This window comes from Caloenas nicobarica, chromosome 6 (genome assembly GCF_036013445.1).
Source record: "Caloenas nicobarica isolate bCalNic1 chromosome 6, bCalNic1.hap1, whole genome shotgun sequence".
Lineage (NCBI taxonomy): Eukaryota > Metazoa > Chordata > Aves > Columbiformes > Columbidae > Caloenas > Caloenas nicobarica.
In genome coordinates, this window is record NC_088250.1 from 5,690,859 (window position 1) to 5,713,380 (window position 22,522).

At 38.8% G+C, this 22,522-nt stretch overlaps 1 protein-coding gene across 5 annotated transcripts in view; it reads right to left on the minus strand.

Moving 5' to 3' along the window:
* DIP2A (disco interacting protein 2 homolog A) overlaps positions 1–22,522 on the minus strand; it is a 110,190-nt gene that overhangs the window by 71,556 nt on the left and 16,112 nt on the right. For all 5 annotated transcript variants that reach the window (XM_065637244.1, XM_065637243.1, XM_065637241.1 and 2 more), the window contains exon 2: positions 6,510–6,581. In XM_065637244.1, coding sequence (XP_065493316.1) covers positions 6,510–6,581 — 72 coding nt within the window. The remainder of the gene's footprint in view (positions 1–6,509; positions 6,582–22,522) is intronic.

The following is a 22,522-nucleotide window of genomic DNA, read 5'->3' on the forward strand; positions in this document are numbered from 1 at the left end:
GATTTCAGATATAATTAATCGTGCAGTTCCTGTGCATATGTAGGTACTTAAATGCCTCACAAGCAATACCACCACTAATGATACTCATGGTGCTTCAAAATTTCAAACCACCTTTACAAAGCCCTCACAAAGATGTAGGAAATATCAGCTCTTGGGAACATACAAATGAGTAAAGGACACTGACTGACTTGCATTTGTTTTAGGCCTCAAAGAGCTCTTTAAAGATCTATGAATGAAGAAGCTGAAATTACTTGTCTTCATTTAAAAAAATAGGAAGAACCATATGTTTTAATTAAAAAATATGATCAGCTTGTATCCTTTAAGACTATTTCATCTTAATTATTCTCCAACTTAAATAACTTAAATATAAGACAGCACTATTAATAACTGAAAGATGTCTCTGTGTTAATTTGTCTCAGATTAGAGCAGTATGAGAAGTTGGCTTAACTGATACCACTAAACTTCATGATACTCAGAGGTGAGGTTTTGCTCTGTTAAAAAGAAGCTACAGGCTCAGGTTACTTGATAGTTATAAAATGCAACATTTAGCATCGCTTTTAACTCAATGAAATAATCTGTGATTTGTTGCCACACAGGGGTTTTTTTGTGTGGTGGGTTTTGTTTGTTTGTTTTTGTTTTGTTTTTTAAATCCTCAGTATTAGAAACAATATGATGTTAATGACAATTCAAGGATTTTTGTTCTCACCAGTTACATCATTACTCTATAAAAAAAGTACACCGGAGACATGCAAGTCTCTAAATTTAAACCACCCCAGGTAAACTCCAGGACAACAAGCTGATGTCAGCTGTCAAGAAAAGAACTGCAAAGTTTCACTCGGTAACAGCTTTTACAGCTTTTTCTTTTGTGTGTGTATGTTTTTGTTTGTTTGTTTTCCTTGAAGGGAATAGAAAGAGCTTGACCTAAACACCTTGGGTTTTGTAAGTCGTATTTTAGGGTATGCACTCGGGTAAACTTTCTCAAAACTACCATTAATCTGGACTTGTACTTACAGCTGACAAATACACCACGTTCTGCAAATAACCGCTCTCAGAGGAAAATGAAGAATGTGTGTTTCTTCAAGTTTGTAAAGCAGAAGCATGTCTGCTTTAGTATTTACATACTTCTCCTTTTTTATTTCTTTATATTTGTTATATTGTCACGAACAGAAAAGCAGCAGTGGCAGCTGCACTGTGGTTAATGTACCAGTCATATTTGCTTTCACAATAAATCCATAAAAGCAGAAATCGTGCAAATTTATTTCCCAAAGATGAAGATGGACATTTGGAACTTTTACGTGAAACCTGGTGGCTGAAGAGACGACCAGAGGCAGCAGGGCTCAAACAGTAAGTTTTAATCTGGCACTGATTGTTTCTTCTTGTACCCAGTTTGTTTCTACCATCTACCAAACCAGAGATGACATAAGAAAGCAAACAGGAACAGACCATTATGTGCTGTGGTTAATTACAATCATGTAGCTGATAGCAGAACAAGTCTCTGTCGTTGGGCGATTCAGTGCGGATCCACTACTGACTGCACAAGTACGGCCTCAAGTTCCATAAATTAAGTTTGAAGCAACAGAGGCCTCTTCCATCATCTCAGGATTAGATGGAAACCAACCTATGGATTTTTCGTGTTTGACTTTATCTCATTTCTTCTGCTTTGCCTTGGAAGTGTTCTTGAATCTTTAAGATCACCAGGTCCTAGCAGGTTCTTCCAACAAACAATTTCTTATTTAAGTACTTTTAAAAACCACTTATGTTGCCCAAGACAACCTCTGCAATTTTCTCTTCCCAGCAGAGCTCTCCCAGGTTGGTTCTAGCTACCACACCAAGATCTGTCTTGGGCTTTCCCAGAGAATAATCTTGGAATTTATCCTTATTCTTCTCACAAAACACAGGGAAAGCAAAGCTTACAGGCATCTTTTGCTCTCCAGAAACATAGGGCATTCAAGGCACTGGTCTGATCCCACTGGCATTTGACAACTAATCTGCAATGGGACAGCTGGCCTCTAATGCTAGCATTGAGTTTTCCCAACAGAAGGCATATTTAGACCAAGAAAATTTGACTCCTGAAACATTCAAGAGCTAAGAAGAAAACAAGTAAAACACAGATAAATTTAAAAAATGTATATAGCACTATATAGCTGTTATTATTGTTGTTATATAGAAAATATATAGTACAAATATTACATATTAAACCCACTTCAGCTATTTACATTATATCTATAATACATATAAATAAAGTATAAATAAAAGAGCTGGCCAGGCTTTTAAAACTACAAAAAAAAAAAAATCTGCTTTTTAAAGAAACAGCTGGTAGGTGAGCAGGAAATTACCACAGTAGTGAAGGATGGTTGCAAGGTAATTCCTGTTCAACAAAGGGGAATGCAGATGACCTTCCAGCGACTGACTGGTTGCTGTCAGAACCTCTGAGGTTCATATTTCATCTTCCCCTTTGGTTAAAATAGCTTTGAAATGATTTAAAGTGTCTGCAGTATCAGCAGAATTCAGGTACTGGCGTGGCAACCACTAAAAAGAAGTCTATAGTTACCAATATGTCACATTGGAGTGCAGAGAAGAAATTTTATTTATTTCACCTTCAACAATCAGCTCATGACGTTCCACTTCCTGACATGAATTTTTTAATGTTCCTGTGACAAATGTAACTTCACAGGTAGAAGTTACCTGCTCTCCCGAGCACACCACCGAGATTGTTCAGAATGAGGCTATTGGAGTTGCCATCACCCCTGGTACCGCTTCTCATTCTGAGATATATTCCACATGGGGAATATGAAGTGATTCTAGAAAGAAACAGTTCCTTTAACCATCAAAAATTCACTGAAATTCAACAGAAAACTCAACACTTCTTAATTTTGCACAGGCATTTGGTTGGAATAGAGAAAGATAACACATTTTCGTTAGTATTTCCCCATAGCTACGTAGTTTTATAATTCTTAAGTGAAATCTAACATTTCTGCTAACTCTTCATAACTGCAGGTTTAGAATTTTAGAATGCAAACCAGAGCCTACAGTAGCACAACTCCTGAATACTAACATGTTCTACTTAATTTTACTGTTAATTGAAAATATGCTTTGCAGCCACTTTTGGCTTTTTCTATTCACCAAGCCCTCTGCGGGGTTATTTAACACTGTATATATAGACCTGGTTCCCCACAGATTCAGCTACACAGTGCAGCAGAATCTTAATCCAATCCATTTTACATGGCATTCAAGGAGCAGTTCCCACATGGGTAGATTTTACTTGGCAGCTGATGAGGTAAAACATGAGAAGTTAAACTTCCAGAGCTCAAATCTTGCCACTATATGAGTATGCTTTAAGATAAAGATCACACAACTCGATTCATAACTATTTGTTAAAAAAAGAACCCATTAACTACCCATATAAATCTGAACACTACAATATTTCATATTTCATAAACTTAGAGTAATCAAAACCTTTCCTTTCTAACAACGCTCCTATTACTCCTTTTTCTACTTTCTGCCTCTCACCAGGAATGCTATTTCTTACTCAGTACTTTCACTGCCCACGCTATACTTTGTTCAAAACCTTGCAAATCAGCAGGATTGTACTATCGGCTTAAGTTTCGTAACAAACAAGTAGAGGTAGGGACTGATGCACTGTGAGGAAACATCAGGTTTTGTGAAATTCAAATAAGTACTGAAGAACATGAGATAAAAAAATTAATTGGTCAGCAGTCTTTACCTCCTAAACCAACAAAGATGACAATGCATATACTTGGAAAAGAAATGATCAAATCAGCTGTAGAAAGACACGAGTTACTGGTCCTGGGGATGGTCAAATCACAGACTAAGAACTCCTCAAATCTAAAATGCTGACATGCATCAGCCTGCAAAAACTTGATGGATAACGGGAAACTTAACAAATCCTACCAGGAATGCTACTGAGCAAAGAACATTACAAAAAATCCTGTGATCAAATTGTTAATGATAAAAAATTACTGCAGGCTCAAAGCCACTGGGACTCCCACACATTAACCTGAGCCACGCTGAAGCTGTGTCAATTAACAAAATTCCAAGCTAGAACTGGGTTAATGGAACATACGTCAGGAAACCTAAATAAGTAGTTAGCTTAGGGTTTTAAGCAAAACTTGTCTTTTTGATGGAGCATCAGTGTTTGTGCTCAGGCAGGCAGCCCGCTCACTCTCTTTTTAGCATATTAAAGCTAGATTCCTGTTATCTCCATGCAAAGCCAGGCTAAGCAGTAGACGAATCAGGTAAGCTGGTATTTCTTACAAAACACGGTACCAAGCAAGGAGGACAAACCATAGGAACAGCTAATTTCTGACCACTCCTTAAGATGATTAGGGAAAACCTGGTTGAACAAGGAGAAATTTTGCAACAGCTGGAAATCTAAAAGGACCTGGGATTATTACCTGAGCCTAATAGCAAATCACAGACAAACGAGGAGGCTGCTGAGCTGCGCTGCCGTCTCCTTAGGCCACGCTTTCTTAGTTACTGCCCAGGATGTTAAAGTGTTAACCTGGATTATGTGAAGTCGCTTCTCCCAGATGAAATACTCCTGAACACCTCAAGTTTGAAAGGGAAGCTTCAGTGAAAACAATTTGTATTTTTCCTACTCATTTTTTTACTTGTAAAGCTGCCTAGCAAGTCTGTAGTTTCACACACAGCTTCAGCTGAGCGAGTTCCTGAACAAGCAGGTTACCTAAGTAGGACGTTACAAAACACCTCTGGAAATAATACAGGTATCACAGCAGGTTTCTAGAGCAGACAACTGAATTTAATCAGCCTAACACCCCTGGAAAGCCGGAAGAGGAGTTGCTTCTAAGACCCCAAGAGTTAGAATACGACATGAGGCCAGCAGCAGCGTTCATGCAGAAGAGGGGAACAAAAGTGCTTTACACTGCATTTAACACTTACTTGAAGTATTGAAGACAGTGTGCTGTACTTTCCTAAGCTACACTTGAGCTCAGCACTTGAACAGTTTATGCAAACAGCCTTTCAGTTTAAGGGTTAAGAGGGGAAAAAAAGTTTAAAAATCACTACCAGTAGAGAGGAGAGAAGGCAGAGTAAATCAACAGCTGAAATCCTAAGACATGACTTTCTAATAAACAGAGTTCATTGACAGGACATTTCTCCTGATTGTTAATCCTCAGTCAAAATCCATACTTGGCTTGGTCTCGAAATCTTTAATTAAGCTGAGTTGGAGGACAGGGTGTTTTGAGCAGAAAAGTGAGGCAGTTCCCTAAGGAAAAATGGTGTAAGGAGGAAAAGCTGTGGCAGGTGAAGCAAGAGCTTGCTGCTGCCTACGGTACTTACCAGAAACATCCAAACTGCTTCTATTCAAGGAATGAGCCATTTCATAGAGATGAGTTAGGTCCTGCGTGGTCTAGAGTATCATAAATTTACTAAGGGAAAAGCTACAGCCGTTCTTAACAACAACAAACCACAAAACAACAAACCTGTGCTAAGAAACTTCATGATGAAACACCAGATCACATTCCAACTGTTCAACACCAAATACACACCATAAAAGTTCTAAAACACCACAACTCGGCAGCCAGCAGAACTCAGGAGAACAAAATTTTTGTCTGTCCTGCTCCAAAGAGCCACAGGGGTCACTGATCAAGATTTCAAAAGTAAAAGGAACTATGATCTGGTTCAACAATTTGCACAAAAATGGCTGCAGATGTCCATTTCTCCATCAAATCAGTAACTTCTGTAAATATCAGAAACAAAACAGGACCAAAAATCACAGCATTGACCCCTGTTCTCTGATCCAAAAGCATAATACTAACCTTGTAAAATAATATCTGTTATTCTTTTTCTCTCATCTACCTACAGTGTCTCATTATTGGTTCCACTCATTTCGGTTCTCTCCTCATTTTCCCTTATCTCAACCGGTATCTCTCAAGCTATGGAATAACTGGTCTGGGGTTATTATACAAGACCAAAGCTCAATGGCAACACAACAGCTTTAACCCGAAGTGATTTAAGTGTCCTGGTGTAAAAATAAATACAAGAAGTTAAGCATTTAGCTTTTGGCCATGGAAGTCTGATAATAACCAGCTTAAGAAGTAACAGTTTATAATAAAAAGTCAGTATTTTGAAGAAACTGGGCAGGGTGACGCGGGGGAGCAGAGGGCATGTGCAAAAAAGCACACTGAAGAACGAGAGTGACAATGAGCGAGTGTTTGCATTTAATGAAACTGGCTAACAAGCCTTCAGGAATAACTTTTCTCATTTTAAAAATTATCCTAAAGTCTTGGATATAGCCTAAAGTTTGCTGAGAAAAATGTTACCATTTAACATTCCGCATTAAATGTTAAATATATATATATATCAGACTTTTCTCTTGTTCTGCATTTCTGTATAATAGCCATTTTCCGCTACCAGTTAGATGCCATGCCAAGCAAACATCAATTCATCTGTTCCATTTAGTGAGAAATTTCCATTACATATTTTCACAGATTTAGCACCAAAGTTTTAACTTCTATGCAGTCTCTTACCTTGAATTAGTGGTATGTACCGTGCTAACAGCTTTGCTCTTTTCTTTTCATATCCTTTCTGAGTGATGTCTCCTAAAGAAACAAAGAAATAAATTCATATTATTTTGAACAGTTTCTTCTTCTCATTTTCCTGATACCTATGATTAAACTCACTAACTCTGAATGAGCTACATTAGCAACAAAGACCTGGGCATGCCAGAGAAATCCATGGCCACATACACACCACCCATGCAGTGCTATGTGTGCACATATAAAAATGAGTGTCTTGGAGGTAGACAAGAGAGAAATGGTGTTTTTGTCTGCAGCACTGGTAAAACATGACGTGTATTTTCACACAGACTATTACAGAATAAAAGGAAAACTTCTGTAGAAAGCCCAAATAAGTTTCTGAGACATTTCGCAATCTGTACTTACATGATTCTACCAACAAAACAAGGTGGCCTCATGCAAAACCAGCAGCAGGCTTAGCATAACAATACAAAGCCCCAAACCCCACGAAAATTTTACAAGCTTTGTCCGTTTCCTAGATTTCCGCATAGACATGAACACAGTGATTTCAAATAACTCAAAACCTCTTCTACCTCTGAAAATTCACACATGCTTAAAGACAGATGAGATATGATGCAGTTCCACTAACGAAGTGGGATTTGATCCCTCCGTACCTGCCAAACGCATCACAACAGCACGAAATAGAACCAAGATTGAAGATATTAAAAATATCCAGTGAACTTGAGCAGAAGGTGAATTTTAGAAATGTAGGCAGATAATTATCTTGAATTTAATTAGGACACCAAAGTGGAATTTTACATCGAGATCTTTGCTTCAAGCACATTCTGGCAGCAACTTATTGGTGAAAGAGCATATCTAAGCAAACTATGGAGGGGGGAAAAGAAAAAAAAGGCACGAATTATATATATATGGATTAAGTAAAACAGCCTTCCTCTGGCCATTTGCTTTCTGCCAAACCTGAAACTTTTTCTCAATCCTATTCACTCAAGGAATCAAATCGCTTCATTCTACCATCCCCACCGCAATCAAGTGAATATGCATCACTTAAAGTTACTGACAGTCTGCCAAAACAATCGATGAGAGCTTGAAGATACCATTCAAAACAGATAAGAAAAAAAAATGCAAATCCTGGAGTGTTTCAATCATTGCACGTATTTCAAACTACAACCAAACAGAATCTATCAGTTTTTATTCATAAACCTGCGTATGCATTTCATATCAACTTTGGACACAAGACAGAAATGCTTTAGTTATCATTTTTCTCAAGCAGAATTTTTTTAGTAGAAGATATAGAAATGTTTTATATATATATATATATGCGCTATATACTTATATCAAAGCAAGAATGAAATCAAAACAAAACCCACACACGCCAAAGCAGATTTGTGCACCTGGCAGTAGCTGATCAAAGTGACAAATTACACTCTAAGTCATTTCTATGAAGAAAGAAAAAGGATACCAAAAAAAGATGCAGCATTTTCAGCTGGGGTGGGTGGTAGAGGGGGAAATCCAAAACGAAAATAGACAAGAAGCACCATCAGGAAGAACAGTTTATCTTAAAACATAAGTACTTCGGAAGACAAAAGCAATCACAGCAAATTCTTTAAGTGACAAATGCTGTAGGTAACATGAATTTGCGATACCGTAACATGAATTTCCGACACCGTAACTTCAACGAGGACAGTAATTCTCACAGCTCCATAAATGATTCCAGTAAAACCTTAAACCAAGTCTCTGTGCAGATCAGCCCACTTGCCAGCTATCACCCAGTTGAAGAGATGTGCCACAGAAGCAGCAGATCGAAAGGCAGGCTTGAGAAGAAAGTCTCATTTAAACCCAAACTTTGGCATCTCACTGCATTTGGAAATTCTTTGATTTTGCTGGAGCGCTGACTTGAAGTATTTTCTGCAAATCGGGTTCTGAGAAGTCCAAAGTCAAAAGCATCTCTGCCGACTTGTGCAGCCCCACGGGCAGGTCGGGCTCTGCTACCCAGCAAAGCTGCTCTTTGTTCCTTTCTGTAAAGCTTGGGGGTGGATTCCCCCTGAGATCTGCTCCCAACCCCCTCACCCTCACTGGGATTAACCCATCATTTGGGGTTCTTTGTCATCTCTCACCTCTGCCAAAAAGAGCCGCTTGGCCACATCTGGTACGGCGGGGCCACAGCTGCTGTCATTTAGCCTCACTTTCTCCCTAGTTATTGGATTACACAAAAGCAATATGAGGTTCCTCAGCCTCAGCAAACCAGCTGGGAAGGCTGGATAAAGCTGGACACTGGGGCAAGCTGTTAGTCCTCTGCCGGGAATATCTGACATGTTGGGAAATATGTCAGAGGCTCCAAGAAAATTCAGCTAGCCAGAGATGAAAGCGTTGGCATTTCTTACTGTGAGCTATAAAAATTATTTCCTTAATTAGCGCACAAAGAATCTGTTGTGCAGTTACCTCAAATCTACCCAGGCATGGTTTTTATTTCACAGTGTGATCAGTATAGCTAACGAATCTTAATGCCAAATTAACTAAATAAATATTACCTGCATTTTGTTGGGTTTTCGTTAATTATTTTCCATTGGCTATCCACCTGCTGGGTTCAAAAATTTCAACTAGCTTATTTTCCATTCTGAAAAGCAGGTGGTGAACACTGAGTGTGTGCTTCAATGCTCTTCAAAAACGCAAGAATAGGAAACAAGCACATGCCTTCCTGCCTGGACACGGCTGCCATGCCCCATCGCATCACAAAACCCTCACACTGCAAAGTCCTGACTTCGTAATATCAAGTGTTTTATGGCAGCTCTACCCATTAGATAATAATGCTTAGAAGTGTTTTTAACTAGGAGTTGGGCATACGTGAGCTATGCAGTTATTAAATAGAGTGTGCTTAACAGAACAGAATTTCCTTGATCACCAGAGGAGACACCAAGGGCACAAAATAAATAATAAGATGTATTAGATCTGCAAGATGAAGCCTTTACGGATTCCAGTGTTTGGGCACTGGTGAGCACAGCCACAATCTCAGGTCTGTCAACTACTGACAAATCACTGCACCAACTTGTGCCAGTTCCTTCAGTGTAAAGTGAAAGCCAAGGGTGTAAACACTGACTTCTGCCTGAAGAGGCGGCTCTTGGATGGTCTGAAAGGGCAGGCAAGTTGCCAGCTGAAACATAACTCAAAAGTCAGCTGTGGAAAAATTTAAAGTAAATCTCCAGTGTTTCTGGGGACAGGTTGTCACTGTATTTAAAGGGCTGCTGGAGTTCGAAGGATCAATTTTGACTAACTTCAAAGTCAGAAACAACAACAAAAAGCAAAAAAAAAATAATCACTCTGACATCTGTGATTTTTGTACACTGCGCAAGCAAAAATAATCAAGGCATGTCTAAGAACTATGATAAGAGCCAACAATAAGGAAAGCCAGTGACAATTGCTGTAACAGCTGTGGAATTGAAAGATAGTGCTGAGAACACTGAACCACACAGCCAGCAGAGAAACGACTCGGCTTCCACATCATCTCTCCTTCATTGTAAATAATGTGCCAACCAGCCCTGAGGACACTGCTGGTAATAGAAGCACGTAGGAAAAGAAAAGAGACCTCACAGCCACAGAGGCTGGTGACAACAGAACCATCAATGGACAGTTCATCTTCTCCCATGTGAACGGGGCAAAGCTCTGGAATTACAGCTATTTGAGCATGAAGACCACAGGGATCATGAGCTTCTGAGACAAGCCACGCATGTGGATCGCAAGTTTAAGAATTCTTGATACAGCCTCAGAGAACGTCAGTGAGAAATCACACCCAGCATCGACAGGGGGCAAGTTCCTTGAAACCAACACAGGCAAGTAGCACCTAGTAATTGGTGCATTTAACCTCTAATAAGGACGATGAAACCATCTGAACAACAATCCCCACTGCAAAATCTCAAGGATGCTGTCCTCTCCATCACAGCTTCGAGAACTGTGGTAAACAGAAAATAAAATAAACCAAAACAAACGCAGTCCTAGGAACACAACATTTATCTTTTCAGCAAGATGCATTCACTGTAGATCAGCAGGTTTCGGAAAGCCCTTGCTAATAGTAATCAAAATGTGAAAAGATTGAAAATGGAGAATGCAGGACAGTAGGAGAAAGCTATTTGTTCATCAAGGGGAGATCCACAGCAGTAGCCACATGTAATTCCCGAAATAAACCCTGAGCCATGACGCTAAGTCAGATCTGTCCTCTCAGATGCAGATGATACATCTCAAGCAATGTCACACGTCTCTTGTCACCCAGTTTCCCAACTCCAAAGCACATCATCTGTTACAGCACCCTGGCAGCCAACCCCGGCTGCTGACACCCCGAGAAAGAACAAGGTGCCGTGATGAAATGCAGCAGGATGGTTCTATTGATGCCTAAACTTGTACTCACTAACAGGGCCGGGAGGAGGAGGAGGAGGAAGAAGAGGAGCTGAACTCGCTTGGCGGGCAGGGCCGTCCATCACAGGGCAAGGCTTTACCAAACAGCTATTCCCTGCTAACACCTGATGCCAAAACAGTCATGAAAAACGCCTGCCAAGGCCGCTGCTTACTTGAAATTAAAGCCTCAAAATCAAGTATTATGAAGGTGTTTCCAAAACCTAGCGTTTTCTTTCAAAGAAGGTGAAACCAGAACAATTGCAACCCCTGATGAGAGCTGACAAAGTTGACTGAATTCTTATTGGCTTGAAAAAAACCCCACAAAATAAAAAAACACCACCAAAACTTTATTATCCATGTGGAGTTTTGTGGCCTTTTCCAGAAGATCATCATACACCTTATGCTCACTATTTAAATACACTTAAACGCTTGACCTAGCCAACATTTGGAAAGACACGCGCCCTTCTAAAGCTGCCGACGTGCCTCATATGAACATGGTGTCTGACAGCTGCAAGTAGTTCAAGGTTGAAACAAGACCTTGAGGAAGGTCCCTGAAGATGAACCAAAGATCAAAAGACAAATCCTGTAGAAATATTGGAAAAGAAGGGAGGAGGTTAAGAGAAACTTGCAGAAATGAAATATTCTTAAGGAAACTTGAAGCTGGGCTGCACACAGGTGCACCATCAACAGATTCTGCCAAATGACAAATCACAATCACTATCATCAACTCTCAAGTTTTAATCACCGCTTAAATCCAAAAACCAGAACAACTCTCCCAAACCTTCTACTAGTGCCTATTACAAGCTTCGGTTACCTGCTACACATTCTTCTCCCAAATACCACACTTCTTCGTATAGTTCAGGCAAAAAACCCAAACTGATCAACAGGTGATTAAGGAACTAGAAAATTAAAATCATCACTTGCAATTAAAGGGAGGGTTTTGGACCTCCAAAGAATGCAGAAGCCAACACTTGCTGCCATTCCTGATATAGCCACTGGTAGGTCTGTGCTCTTTAAATCCGATAGTGTTTTGGGAAAAAAAAATTAAAAATTCTTCCATAACACTTACCCCTACCTGGAAATTGCTGTAATATTAAACAAACTGGTTCTAAACTGGATCCACATCAACACAGCTCTTCCGTAAACCACAGTGGGATTTTTTTTTAGCCCTTTTAGTGCCAGCTGAGGAACCCCCACTTTTTCCTGAGCAAAACAGAAGTTTCCCCACTGGATTCTTTCCCCAGGAGCTGAATTATTAATCAAAAGCATGTTGATAAACCAGCAGGACATCTCACAACTGTCTGTACATTAGTAGCCTATTAAATAGCCTTGGTTATACATTTTTAGCTACTTGGACTTTTTCCAGTTTCAATCTTAACCTTGGATTATTTTCCTAAAATTGTACTACAAGCTGTACTTCCACCATTACTGAACTTTAGAATGAAAAAAGCAACTGCACAAAGATTAGTTATACTGCTAAACTCAGTGGTTTGGTTGTTTCATATTTGTTTTGGTTTTTAAGAGTGGTAAGTACATCTGTTTCCAGTTGTTTGCTCTTCTATAAAACTCACACTTTGCAATAACAGGTATAAAGAAGCACTTCTAACTTGTCATGTAACGTGAAGTCCACTCTGACATGCGATTTCTAGAGAAAAGTCCTGCATTTTTTTCCCCTTTATACAACATACCTTCATTGCAAGACTCATTCTCTAGCACAGTGTGTCAGCCACAGCCAAGCTTATGCTCACATTGTCTTTGAAAAGCATGGAAAACTGTAGCCACATGAGAAGCAGGTGAAGCTTTATCTTTAATATCCAGAAAAGAACACTTCCTTACATCTGTAAGTCTGCAAAATATTCAAACAGCAGTCCTTTAACCTCAATCATGGCTGTTTCCTGAAGGGCCATCGATTGATGCCTTAATTGAGCTTGCATATGATGAGCTAAGCGAAGTGTGAAAAATATCTTGATTATAATATTTCATATTACGTGAATCAGGTAGATATGGAACTAGGTGACATCAGATCATTCCATACGGTGATGCGTCTGACTAACCTATAAGACATTCTATTTCGAAGACTCATTTTAAACAGCCTGAGAGCATCAAGACGCCTTTTAAGCAGTATCAAAAATTTTGCGCAACTTCACTGAAAATTGTTGGCAATTCCTAATTTGCAGCAGGACTTTCATGCCTTTGACACAATTTACGTTATCAAAGTACAAGACTTGTAAAAGCAGTAATGTGGAGATACACAACTACTTAAAGGTACAGAGTTTCTTTAAACCTTTGCATACACAACAAAAATCACCAAAACATCAAGTTCTAGAAACCAGACAAATATGGACTAGCTAATTGCATGTATCTTAATGACAGAAAGGGAAGTAATTTTACCAATATGATAATAGCAGATGACAAAGTTTTCCACTTTGTGCACAATTACATAATCTATTTTACAATGCCATTAAACGCCTAGTGTGCTTTATCTTGGTCTAAATTTGGTCTGACCAAGCCATCAGGAGTTTTGCTATTGGTAAAGCAATACTAAGTGTTAGAATTAGAAAATTCTGTTCTGACACATTTATATAACACCTCTGCACCTCAAACTTTCAGAGCAGTTGCTAGACAAAGTCACCACTCATATTTCACAGACTAAAAAGAAGCCAAGGTGAATGAAGTATGAAGTACAGCGAGGATGAGAAAAGTCTCTGCATTCCAGGTTATTCTGCTCCACACAAATCCACACTTGCAAACTGTGCTTGTTCGTTGAAAGACGAGAGAGTTGCTCCTTTTTAAACATCAAGCCGTCTGGCGTTAAGCCATTATTCGCTTCATCTGCCAGGAGTCGGCATTTGACAGGGTAAAAGAAGGTTAAATAATTGGATCACAAAAGCAGCCTGGCAGGTTTCCAGGCTGAGTTAGCCCAATTAGTGAATTGTTCTTATACTCTTCAGTAAACCCTTAAGCTCAGTCCACGGGGAGACAGGAAAAGCTCAAACTCTTACCACTTCCCTTCTATCCCACGAGGGCTCTCTGTAGAACACAGACACAGATGGACAGATGCCAGCTATACGTACATCTATAGGTGTACCAGTCTGACCCTGGCTCCTGCTCCTGTTTTTTAAATAACAGCCCTCTTTTATACAAGTTGGGATGTTTCCTTCCAATGAAACATCCTCTTATCTACTATTGCAGCAGAAAGACAAATGAAGAACCACCTTTATTAAGCTTGTGTTAAACTATGGTTTGTATTTCCATGGCAGATATAAGCTTCAAAATTATAAGGCTTTTTTAAGTATGAAAACTGGTTTTGAAACATTCAGCTGACATGTTCTGTAAAGTTGATTAGAATCTTCACCAACAGGTTATGAACATAATTTATCAAACCAGATACAGCTTTCATTTCTCATTATTATGTAAATCATGAATGTTGCCATCCCCTTTAACAAGCTGAGGAAAGCGATATGCATGGGGGGGAGTGGTGAAAATCATCTGGCACATAGGGAATGTACTGTCTGCTGCCCATAAAAGCCAACAAAAGAAGTTAAAAAAAAAAAAAAGACTCAATGATGGGGCAGATCAATGAGCAGTATCTTTTAAAATGTGAGCTAAAAAATATTTTATGACACAGTTGAAAATTATTTTGGTAAAACACGGAAATGAAAAGCTTTTGAAAGGATGCTGCATGTATGCAATGTGTCCCCCTTTTAAACACTATTAAGAAAATAGTAGTTCAAAATAACCAAAAATCTCGGTATACTGCAGAGACAAAATTGAGACTTTTTGCTTGCACTTCCCAGATGCACAAGGAATACAATATGAAAGTAGAATAATTATGCCTGGCATGTAGTAATTAACCATTATAACAAATTAGGCCAGAAATAATTGTCTGAATGAAGCCATGTTAACCTAAAGGATGCCGTGGAGAGGGAGGAGGAAGATGCTTTGCTTCCCTCTACTCGGTTGCACTATTTCTACTGCCACAACGTCCATGAGCCATCTCAGCCCAAACCCTATTTGGTGGTTACCACAAAGGACTCCCTGAAAACTGCCCCAAAGATGCAAATCTAAAACCAACCAGATATAGAAACGGGGAGCCATAAAGAAAAAAAACTTTCTATAGTACTTTTTGCAACAACTTTAATATACATTCCTCTCCAGTAATGCTGTGAAGAGAAGAAAATTATTGGCTAGACAGAATTTTCTTTGTATAATTCTGTTAAGGCAACCAATCACAAAACAAAATTCATTTAACTTGGTAATAAATGCCTTGTATCAAGAAGTCACCCCTTGCCTTGAAGAATGCGTGTGTAGAAATCAGAGGATATATGTGACATTTAATGCTGTTTGAAGCTGTTAAATTGTTGTAACTCCCTTTTGGATCCAAGGAGCCATTTTTTATTCCTCTCACATCCTCCACACGCTCCTTACGTAAGGCACGGTGACTCACGAGCAAGATGAAGATATTTCAGACTATTAAACTTTTACATCTTGTACAAAGCTTTATTTTTGCGGTGCACTTTTCAGATGCGAGTGACACTGATTTTTTTCTTTTTTTTTTTTTTATTCTCTCCGCCAATGCCCAAGAAGTTACCCCATCAGCTGCAGATGTTTTTCAAGCAACAGAGCATTTCGTATTTCTCAGTTGCAAAAAGCTCATATTCGTACTTTCATAGCAACCACAAAGCCCAACAGACGACAGCAAAGATGCTGTTAAGGCACGATGCATAATGCTGAAGATGGAATCAGCCTCATTCAGAAATCCGTGACTACAGGAGGATCCAATTCATTAATTAGACCATGAAGATCTTTAAAAAACGCACTGGAAAATCCCAAAACACACAAACCACAGCACAATATTCAAAATTCACACAGCACATCCAAAACATACAAAGACAAGTCACATAACCAGCAATTTCTCGACCACGCATAACTCAAAATATTTCAATTTGTAAACTACAAAACTTTTTCAATGGATTTCTAGGTTTCGGTTTCGGGTTTGATTAGTTTCCTGATAGATTATTACCACACCCTCACCTGCATTGCCAACCCATGCTTTTAGAGGAAAGGACAAAAGAGATTTAAAGTTGATCTTGAAATAACTGGGGCAGGGTGCGGGTGGCTATTGTGCCAAGTTTTACTATGAATGCAGACACTTTGACTTCTTAAAATAAAAAGGTGGCATATATTAAAAAAAAAAAAATCAGTATCCATGGTAAAGCTACAAAATAACACAATACAATATAATTTTACTGTGAAATTAGACCTCACTAAGAGACTTTCTATTGGATTCACATAAATCATCTGATGTGATCACGAAGAAACAGATGAAATGATTCAGAGTTCCTGGCTGAACTACAAAATAATAAGCTACACTGAAAAAAATGAATTATTCACAGAAGCATCCAGAAAAGCTAAAAAATTAAACCCATCCTCTCACGCCAGATTTCTGCACAGAATGATGTTACCAAGGGCCAAGACCATCAGCTGCTAAAGAAGGACAACGTATGTTAGGGGGAAAAAAAGTGAAACAACTCCAGGTACAAAATAAAACAACGTTTCCAGAATTTCACATGCAGCGGTGCCCATAATCAAAGGCTGCAACGTGTCAGAAAAATCTTCTTTTGCAGTAAAGTACCAATGTAACAAAGATGTAAAAGAGGATCAAAGCGAGTTGTAGAAGGCAATCTATGAGCACAACTATGGCAATAAATCTCCTTTCTGATGAGTGTCACCATCAATTAGGTAGGAGAAAAAACATTGCTGAATCTGTTAAATGCATTTAACATTACCAAAATATATTGGTTGTCAAATTGACTGCACTCTCTGTGACATTCCTTTGTATGGAAAACTGAATATTCAAAAACTGAGGAAAAAAGCTTAGAATAAATCTTTTATAGTAAATACGAATCGGCAGCCAAAAAAAGTTCCTCAACTACGCACACCTTTTGTTTTGTCTTTTCAGAAGTCCATTTCTTTAATTTCTGAAATAATTTTAAAATCTACGTTCACCCAGAGGTGCCCAGGAGCGCCAGCACTGACAACTGCTGGAATAAACTGGCCCAACCACATTTTATAGCCATCAATTTACCCCAGAATATTCTGAAGCACTGCCACGGGCTTAGCCTGCTAAATTCCACCTTAGTTAGGGCGCTAAAACCTACTTCCCTACATAGGACTGAGAGAAAGCTCACGCTTCCTTGGTAATTTTATAAATGTAGTATGAACCAATTTCACCTGGTTTTTCTTCCAGCACATAACTGATTTTTATTTTAACAACTCCCCTAACATTGTTACTTGACAAAATGTATAGCCCAGCCTTTGCATTAGAAAAATCGAAAGTTTTATTACCTTTATTTTACAAATCAGTATTTGGAATGACAAGGCAAAGAACACAGAGACTTCAGGTAATTAACCTCATCAACCTGAGCAACTACTTGGCTATTCATACTACTTTGCTACTCATACAGTGTGCAAAGTCCGATTCAAGTGAACTATTCTGTGTTTTTTCTTTGATTCAAGCTATCCCTTTATTAGAGAAACATGTTCAGCAGGATCTAATCCCCTTTTAAAAGCTGCAGATAAGTGCATTAAATCACACACACAAAAAAACAACATAGGAAGAGTAAGGAATGGACTAGCAACTCAATTAGCCAGGAAATCAAACCTGGGGGGAAAACCCCCCACAATAAGCTGCCATGGTTATGGTTGCTCACTGATTTATTTAAGCCCATGTAACAGTTTCTTCTTCCCTTTGTCTGTTACTCCTATACTCCACTAAAAACTTGAGATATATACATATATATAAGTGACTGTCACAAAAAAACTACATCAGCGATATCGCCTTGAAAATTTTTCTCAGTGTAAACTTTTGAAGTGTTGCTTCTTCGAGGAAGAAGTTATTGACTTGGCAGGTAATTTATTATAGCAAATAATTTTCTCTGAGTATCCACATATTTTATATATCTGCCCAAATTAACAGATCAGACTCAGCCTTCACTTGTTTGGAATGTGAACGGCAGCTAAACAACTATTCTAGAAAAGTAAAAACCAAAACCAACCAAACAACCTAACTTCAAGTTAATGTCATACACTAAAAATGTTATTCTGCTGTACTCTTGCATTTGCTATTCAAGAGTTACCAACTCACAGGAATACAGCATATTTCAGTGCTGGAGTTATGACTGGGGACCCGTTTTTACACTTTGGTATTTCGAAGATTAACAAAACCAGCTTGTATTCAACTTGAGGTTAATAAGAACTACGCCAAAATGAGGGATTTGATCATTAAGACAAGAACACACTCCTAAGCTTACAAGACCTTCTCCCTATCCCTAAATAAAAATGGGTATGTAACTTTTTATTATTGACAGACGGGCCCTTACCTGGGTTCTTTGTGTTGGTCAACACCACACAGAAGGTTTAACCAGCTACATGCTCTCCCTAATTCAGACCTTTAAGTTGCATCACGTTTTAACTGCAAGTTCAATAGTTCTACTTAAAAGCATCTTTACAAATACACCTCACCCTGATTTCAGATACTAAGTCAATGCAGAACTCCCAGGCCGAATTCCTTAACTTATTATCCCTTTTCTTTTGAGTCCCATCCATCTTTCCCAGCTTGCAGGCAGCAGAAGCAAAGAGATTTCCAGGAGCAGATGAACCCAATGCTGCCTCAAAAAGCTGCTACAATCTATTAAAGAGCTCCAGCAACACCTGCAGCCAATGGTTCCCAAACTTTCTGTAGCTGTACATTGAGAAAACTGACCAAGTTCTGCAGGACATGGGGCTCCTTGCATCTCCCTCCCTTGCTCTCTGACAATCTCTTCCTCTTGTGCAAAAGATTTTAAACGCGCGGCCACTGCCATCACGCTACAGATATGAAGTGGAACCCACGTGATTCCATCTAACAGGTTCAAAATTCCCCATCTTGAAAGCGCCTAATCTTACCAGTTTAGAACCGCTCTGGCCAGGCTCACGCTTGTCTCGTGCTCTAGAAGACCTCAAATTGGAGAACCGCTGTTCTATGAGACTGCACAGACAACTTGCATCAGCTCATTATCCATCACTTCTTCCCATTCTATGGATTCTGCCCTACATTCTTTGATCCCACGTCTATATATTTGATGGCATCACCTCTAAACCTCCTTACCAAGCTACTTAGCTATTTACCTTTACTTCTCCCACTGGAATCTAAAAAGCATTCAGTTGCTTGAGGAAAATACAGTGTCTATAATTGGGTTTTCCTTTTTCTTCTCTCATGTGTGTGCTCTCTCCATCTTCCTCTGCATCCCACCCATGTCCACACCATAGTTTTATCTGGAGCTGATGTCAAATTTGGCATGCATGTTTGGTGCTCTTATTAATGCAAGTGTTGTTGAAAGGATGTTTAAGAGTGGTGAAAAGCGTTTCAGCTCATTAAGTAGGTGGCTGAGAGGGGTGCAGCACCATACCTGCTTCACCCTGGCCAGCAGGCAGTCCTCAGCCACTGGTGAAATACTATTAAGTGATTACCGATCACCTAATCTTTTAAAATAAAGAGATTGCAAGCAATTCCTTTAAAACAGTACTCATCTACGAACTTTAGAAAGCTCATCCATTTGATGCTATAACAGTGAAGTCTAGTACAAAAACACTGTGTGCGATGTTACCCAGTACTGACAAAAAAACCCAAAATGCAAGTTTAGACAAACAGTAAAGTTACAAAAACAAATAGGGGAGTTCAAAAATATCAGACTTAAGCTTGTCCATTCAATCCAATGTAGTCCAATGTGGTCCCTTGCGTGCAAGTACTGGGAAAAATCTACATGACCACATTTATTTTTCAACAAGACCTCTGACTCATCCAGTGCACTGAAGAGACATTGTTCAATGGACAGAATATTGAATAGGATTGTGGTTTGTTTTTTAATTCTTTTGCCAAGACAGAACAGGCTTCAGAATGCAAGAGCACATGAACAGGAAGGTCATGGTTAGGGGTGCAGATGGGGGGTACTTGTGAAGGAATTACTAGGCTGGCACATGTTCAAACTTTTTCACCCTAAAATAGAAAAATCTGTATTTGTTTATACTCCAAATGGTCTCATTCAGATTTGTTCTGGTATGAAAAGCCACCTGACCCTACACTCAGATTTAGCCTGAGTGTGGATTTATTTCCGAAGTCCCACTAAGACCCCCAGCAGCGCTTCCCATCGGTGTTCAGAAACTCACGAAGCAGCAACATTCTGCTGAACGCCTGGGACTGGATGCGGTACAGAAAGCAGGACCACACAAGAATTTAAAAAGAGATGGCACATAAGTTGATATCTTCAAAGATAACACCTGGATCTGGTTTCACCTTGGATAACCTGTATTAAAAGAGTTTCCAGACATGCAGAATAAAGCTATCTACTGGTGCGTTGTTTTTTCACTCTATCTCTTGCACTTAAACTTGAGATTGGAACCTAAAAGTTTCCAAATGGGAAACTCATTAGCAGTGAGACTGTCCTAAGTTCAAAGCAATAGATTTTGACATTTGCCCCCAAAAGCCTTGGCATGGCTGACATTACCTTTCCAAACCCTGTTACAGATGCATTTGTTCCAGCCTATTACAACGTTATGTTTAACAAAAGTTCACCTATTAAACACACAAACAAACACCACAACAACATCACCACCACACCTGTTTTGCAGAAGTGCTTATCAAAGTGATTTTTAAAATTGCTTAAGTAACCAATGATGTCTGAATACTGCATTTTCAGGAAGGCACTACAAAGCTATGCAATCAAGATTTACTTTTTATTGTCCCCAGAAAGGACTGAGACATAACCATATATCCATATAAATGCCAAAAATGGACTGTTCTGCCTGGAAGTTATGAATGCGTATTTTTCCCCAATACAGGCACTAGATAATACACAGTTATGATCAAACATCACCTACTTACAATAGGGACTATTTCAACTACCACCAAGACTTTAAAGATTTCCAAGATAACAAATGAAACGCACTAGCATTTTTAAATTGACACCCCAAATAATGTTCAAATTGTTTGAATAACTGGGTTAAACATTCATGAGACAAAGCCATTCCTGTTCACAACAGACAAATGCTTCAGGGCTCTACATTATTTTAGACTGGAATAAAGAAGTCCCTACTTTGCTAACACACAAAAAACCCCCCAGAAACTCTCAGAGTTAAGTATTTCAAATAGCTATAATTAGCCCCTTCATTTTGACTAATGATCAGAAGACACTTTAATGGCCTTACTGCATTTTATAAACAGCTGTGGAATTTTAAATCAATTAAATTCCTGTTAATCTAATATGCAGAAGCTGCTGACATGACCTGTACAAATGCAAAGTTACGCTTGTCTTGCCCATTCATCTAACTTGAGCAGGTTTCTCTCTCTGGTTTTAATATGACGGGAAAAAAAAGAATCCACCAGAACTACTATCCACTTATCTACCATGACTTTTATTAATTCATGAGAACAATTTGCTTTTTATTCCTGGAAAATTCAGACTCTCCAGAGATCTGGTAAGGGGGCTGTAAAAACCTGAGCTACCATCAACTTCCCCATTATCCATTGGCTCGACAGATTTAAATAAATCTGGAAAGTAGCCCAATGCAATTTTCTCATAGAGTAGGTTAGGTAGTATTTAGATTTTTCACTCCTGACAGACCTGTTTAGTGTGATCTCTATACTAGTACATATATATATTTGTACAAGGTTTCTCTTTTGGAAATGCAACTCTTTTCCCCAGAAAAATGTCTTGGTATATTGCTATTAACAGCTCCATTCTTCAGCCAAAATCCTGCAGTTTTAAACTTTTCAATATCCCCGAACTGCAAAGCTTTTCCGATTTTTGCATGTGATTTCTTAGTACGTGCATTGAACCCCAGCAATCCTATATTGTCTGCAGTTTTGTGTCTAAATCCTCCTGTGCTTCAAAAATGAGATGCTCCAATTTCAGCTTCTCTCGGGAACAAAGGCATCATATTTGTCCGTAATTATCGACCTTTTCATTGTACATGACTTAACCTGTAACCATGTGTTTAAAACACTCAAAGACTGACACAAGTGGGTAATAACTTCAAAGCCTCATATATTTCTATCAGATACTTACATGTTCTTTCAACAACTGAACTGATTTACTCATAAACGTAGAAAGCAATTTTAGCTCCCAAATCATGAAATATATTTAAAGTGTTTAAAATTCTAAAAACTTTTACAGTTGCTAAGGTTCTCTCTCCCCAATATTCTAGAAAGCAACATTTTAACCTTCCTCTGAGAACGAGGAAGACTGAAATTAAGAAATTCTGATTACTCGTGTCAGCCATCAGCAACTTCCCAGAAAAACTCTACAAGTCACTGCAGCTAGAAAATTAAAAAAAAAAAAAAAGTCATTTCAAAGTCAATAATCTGCATGCAGATTTCCTTACAGTCCTGTTGCTATTTTATTCGTTGTAAGCAAGAATAAAATTCACTACAAAAGCTATCAGCGCAGCCTCTTCCTGCAGAAGTTGGAAATCGGTAATGTTATTAACATGGCATCATGATCCAGTAAAATCTACTGGAAATGCCAAAAAAAGGTTAAAGACATAAATGTGACATTCTTCTGCAAAGTGACAGATTTTATATT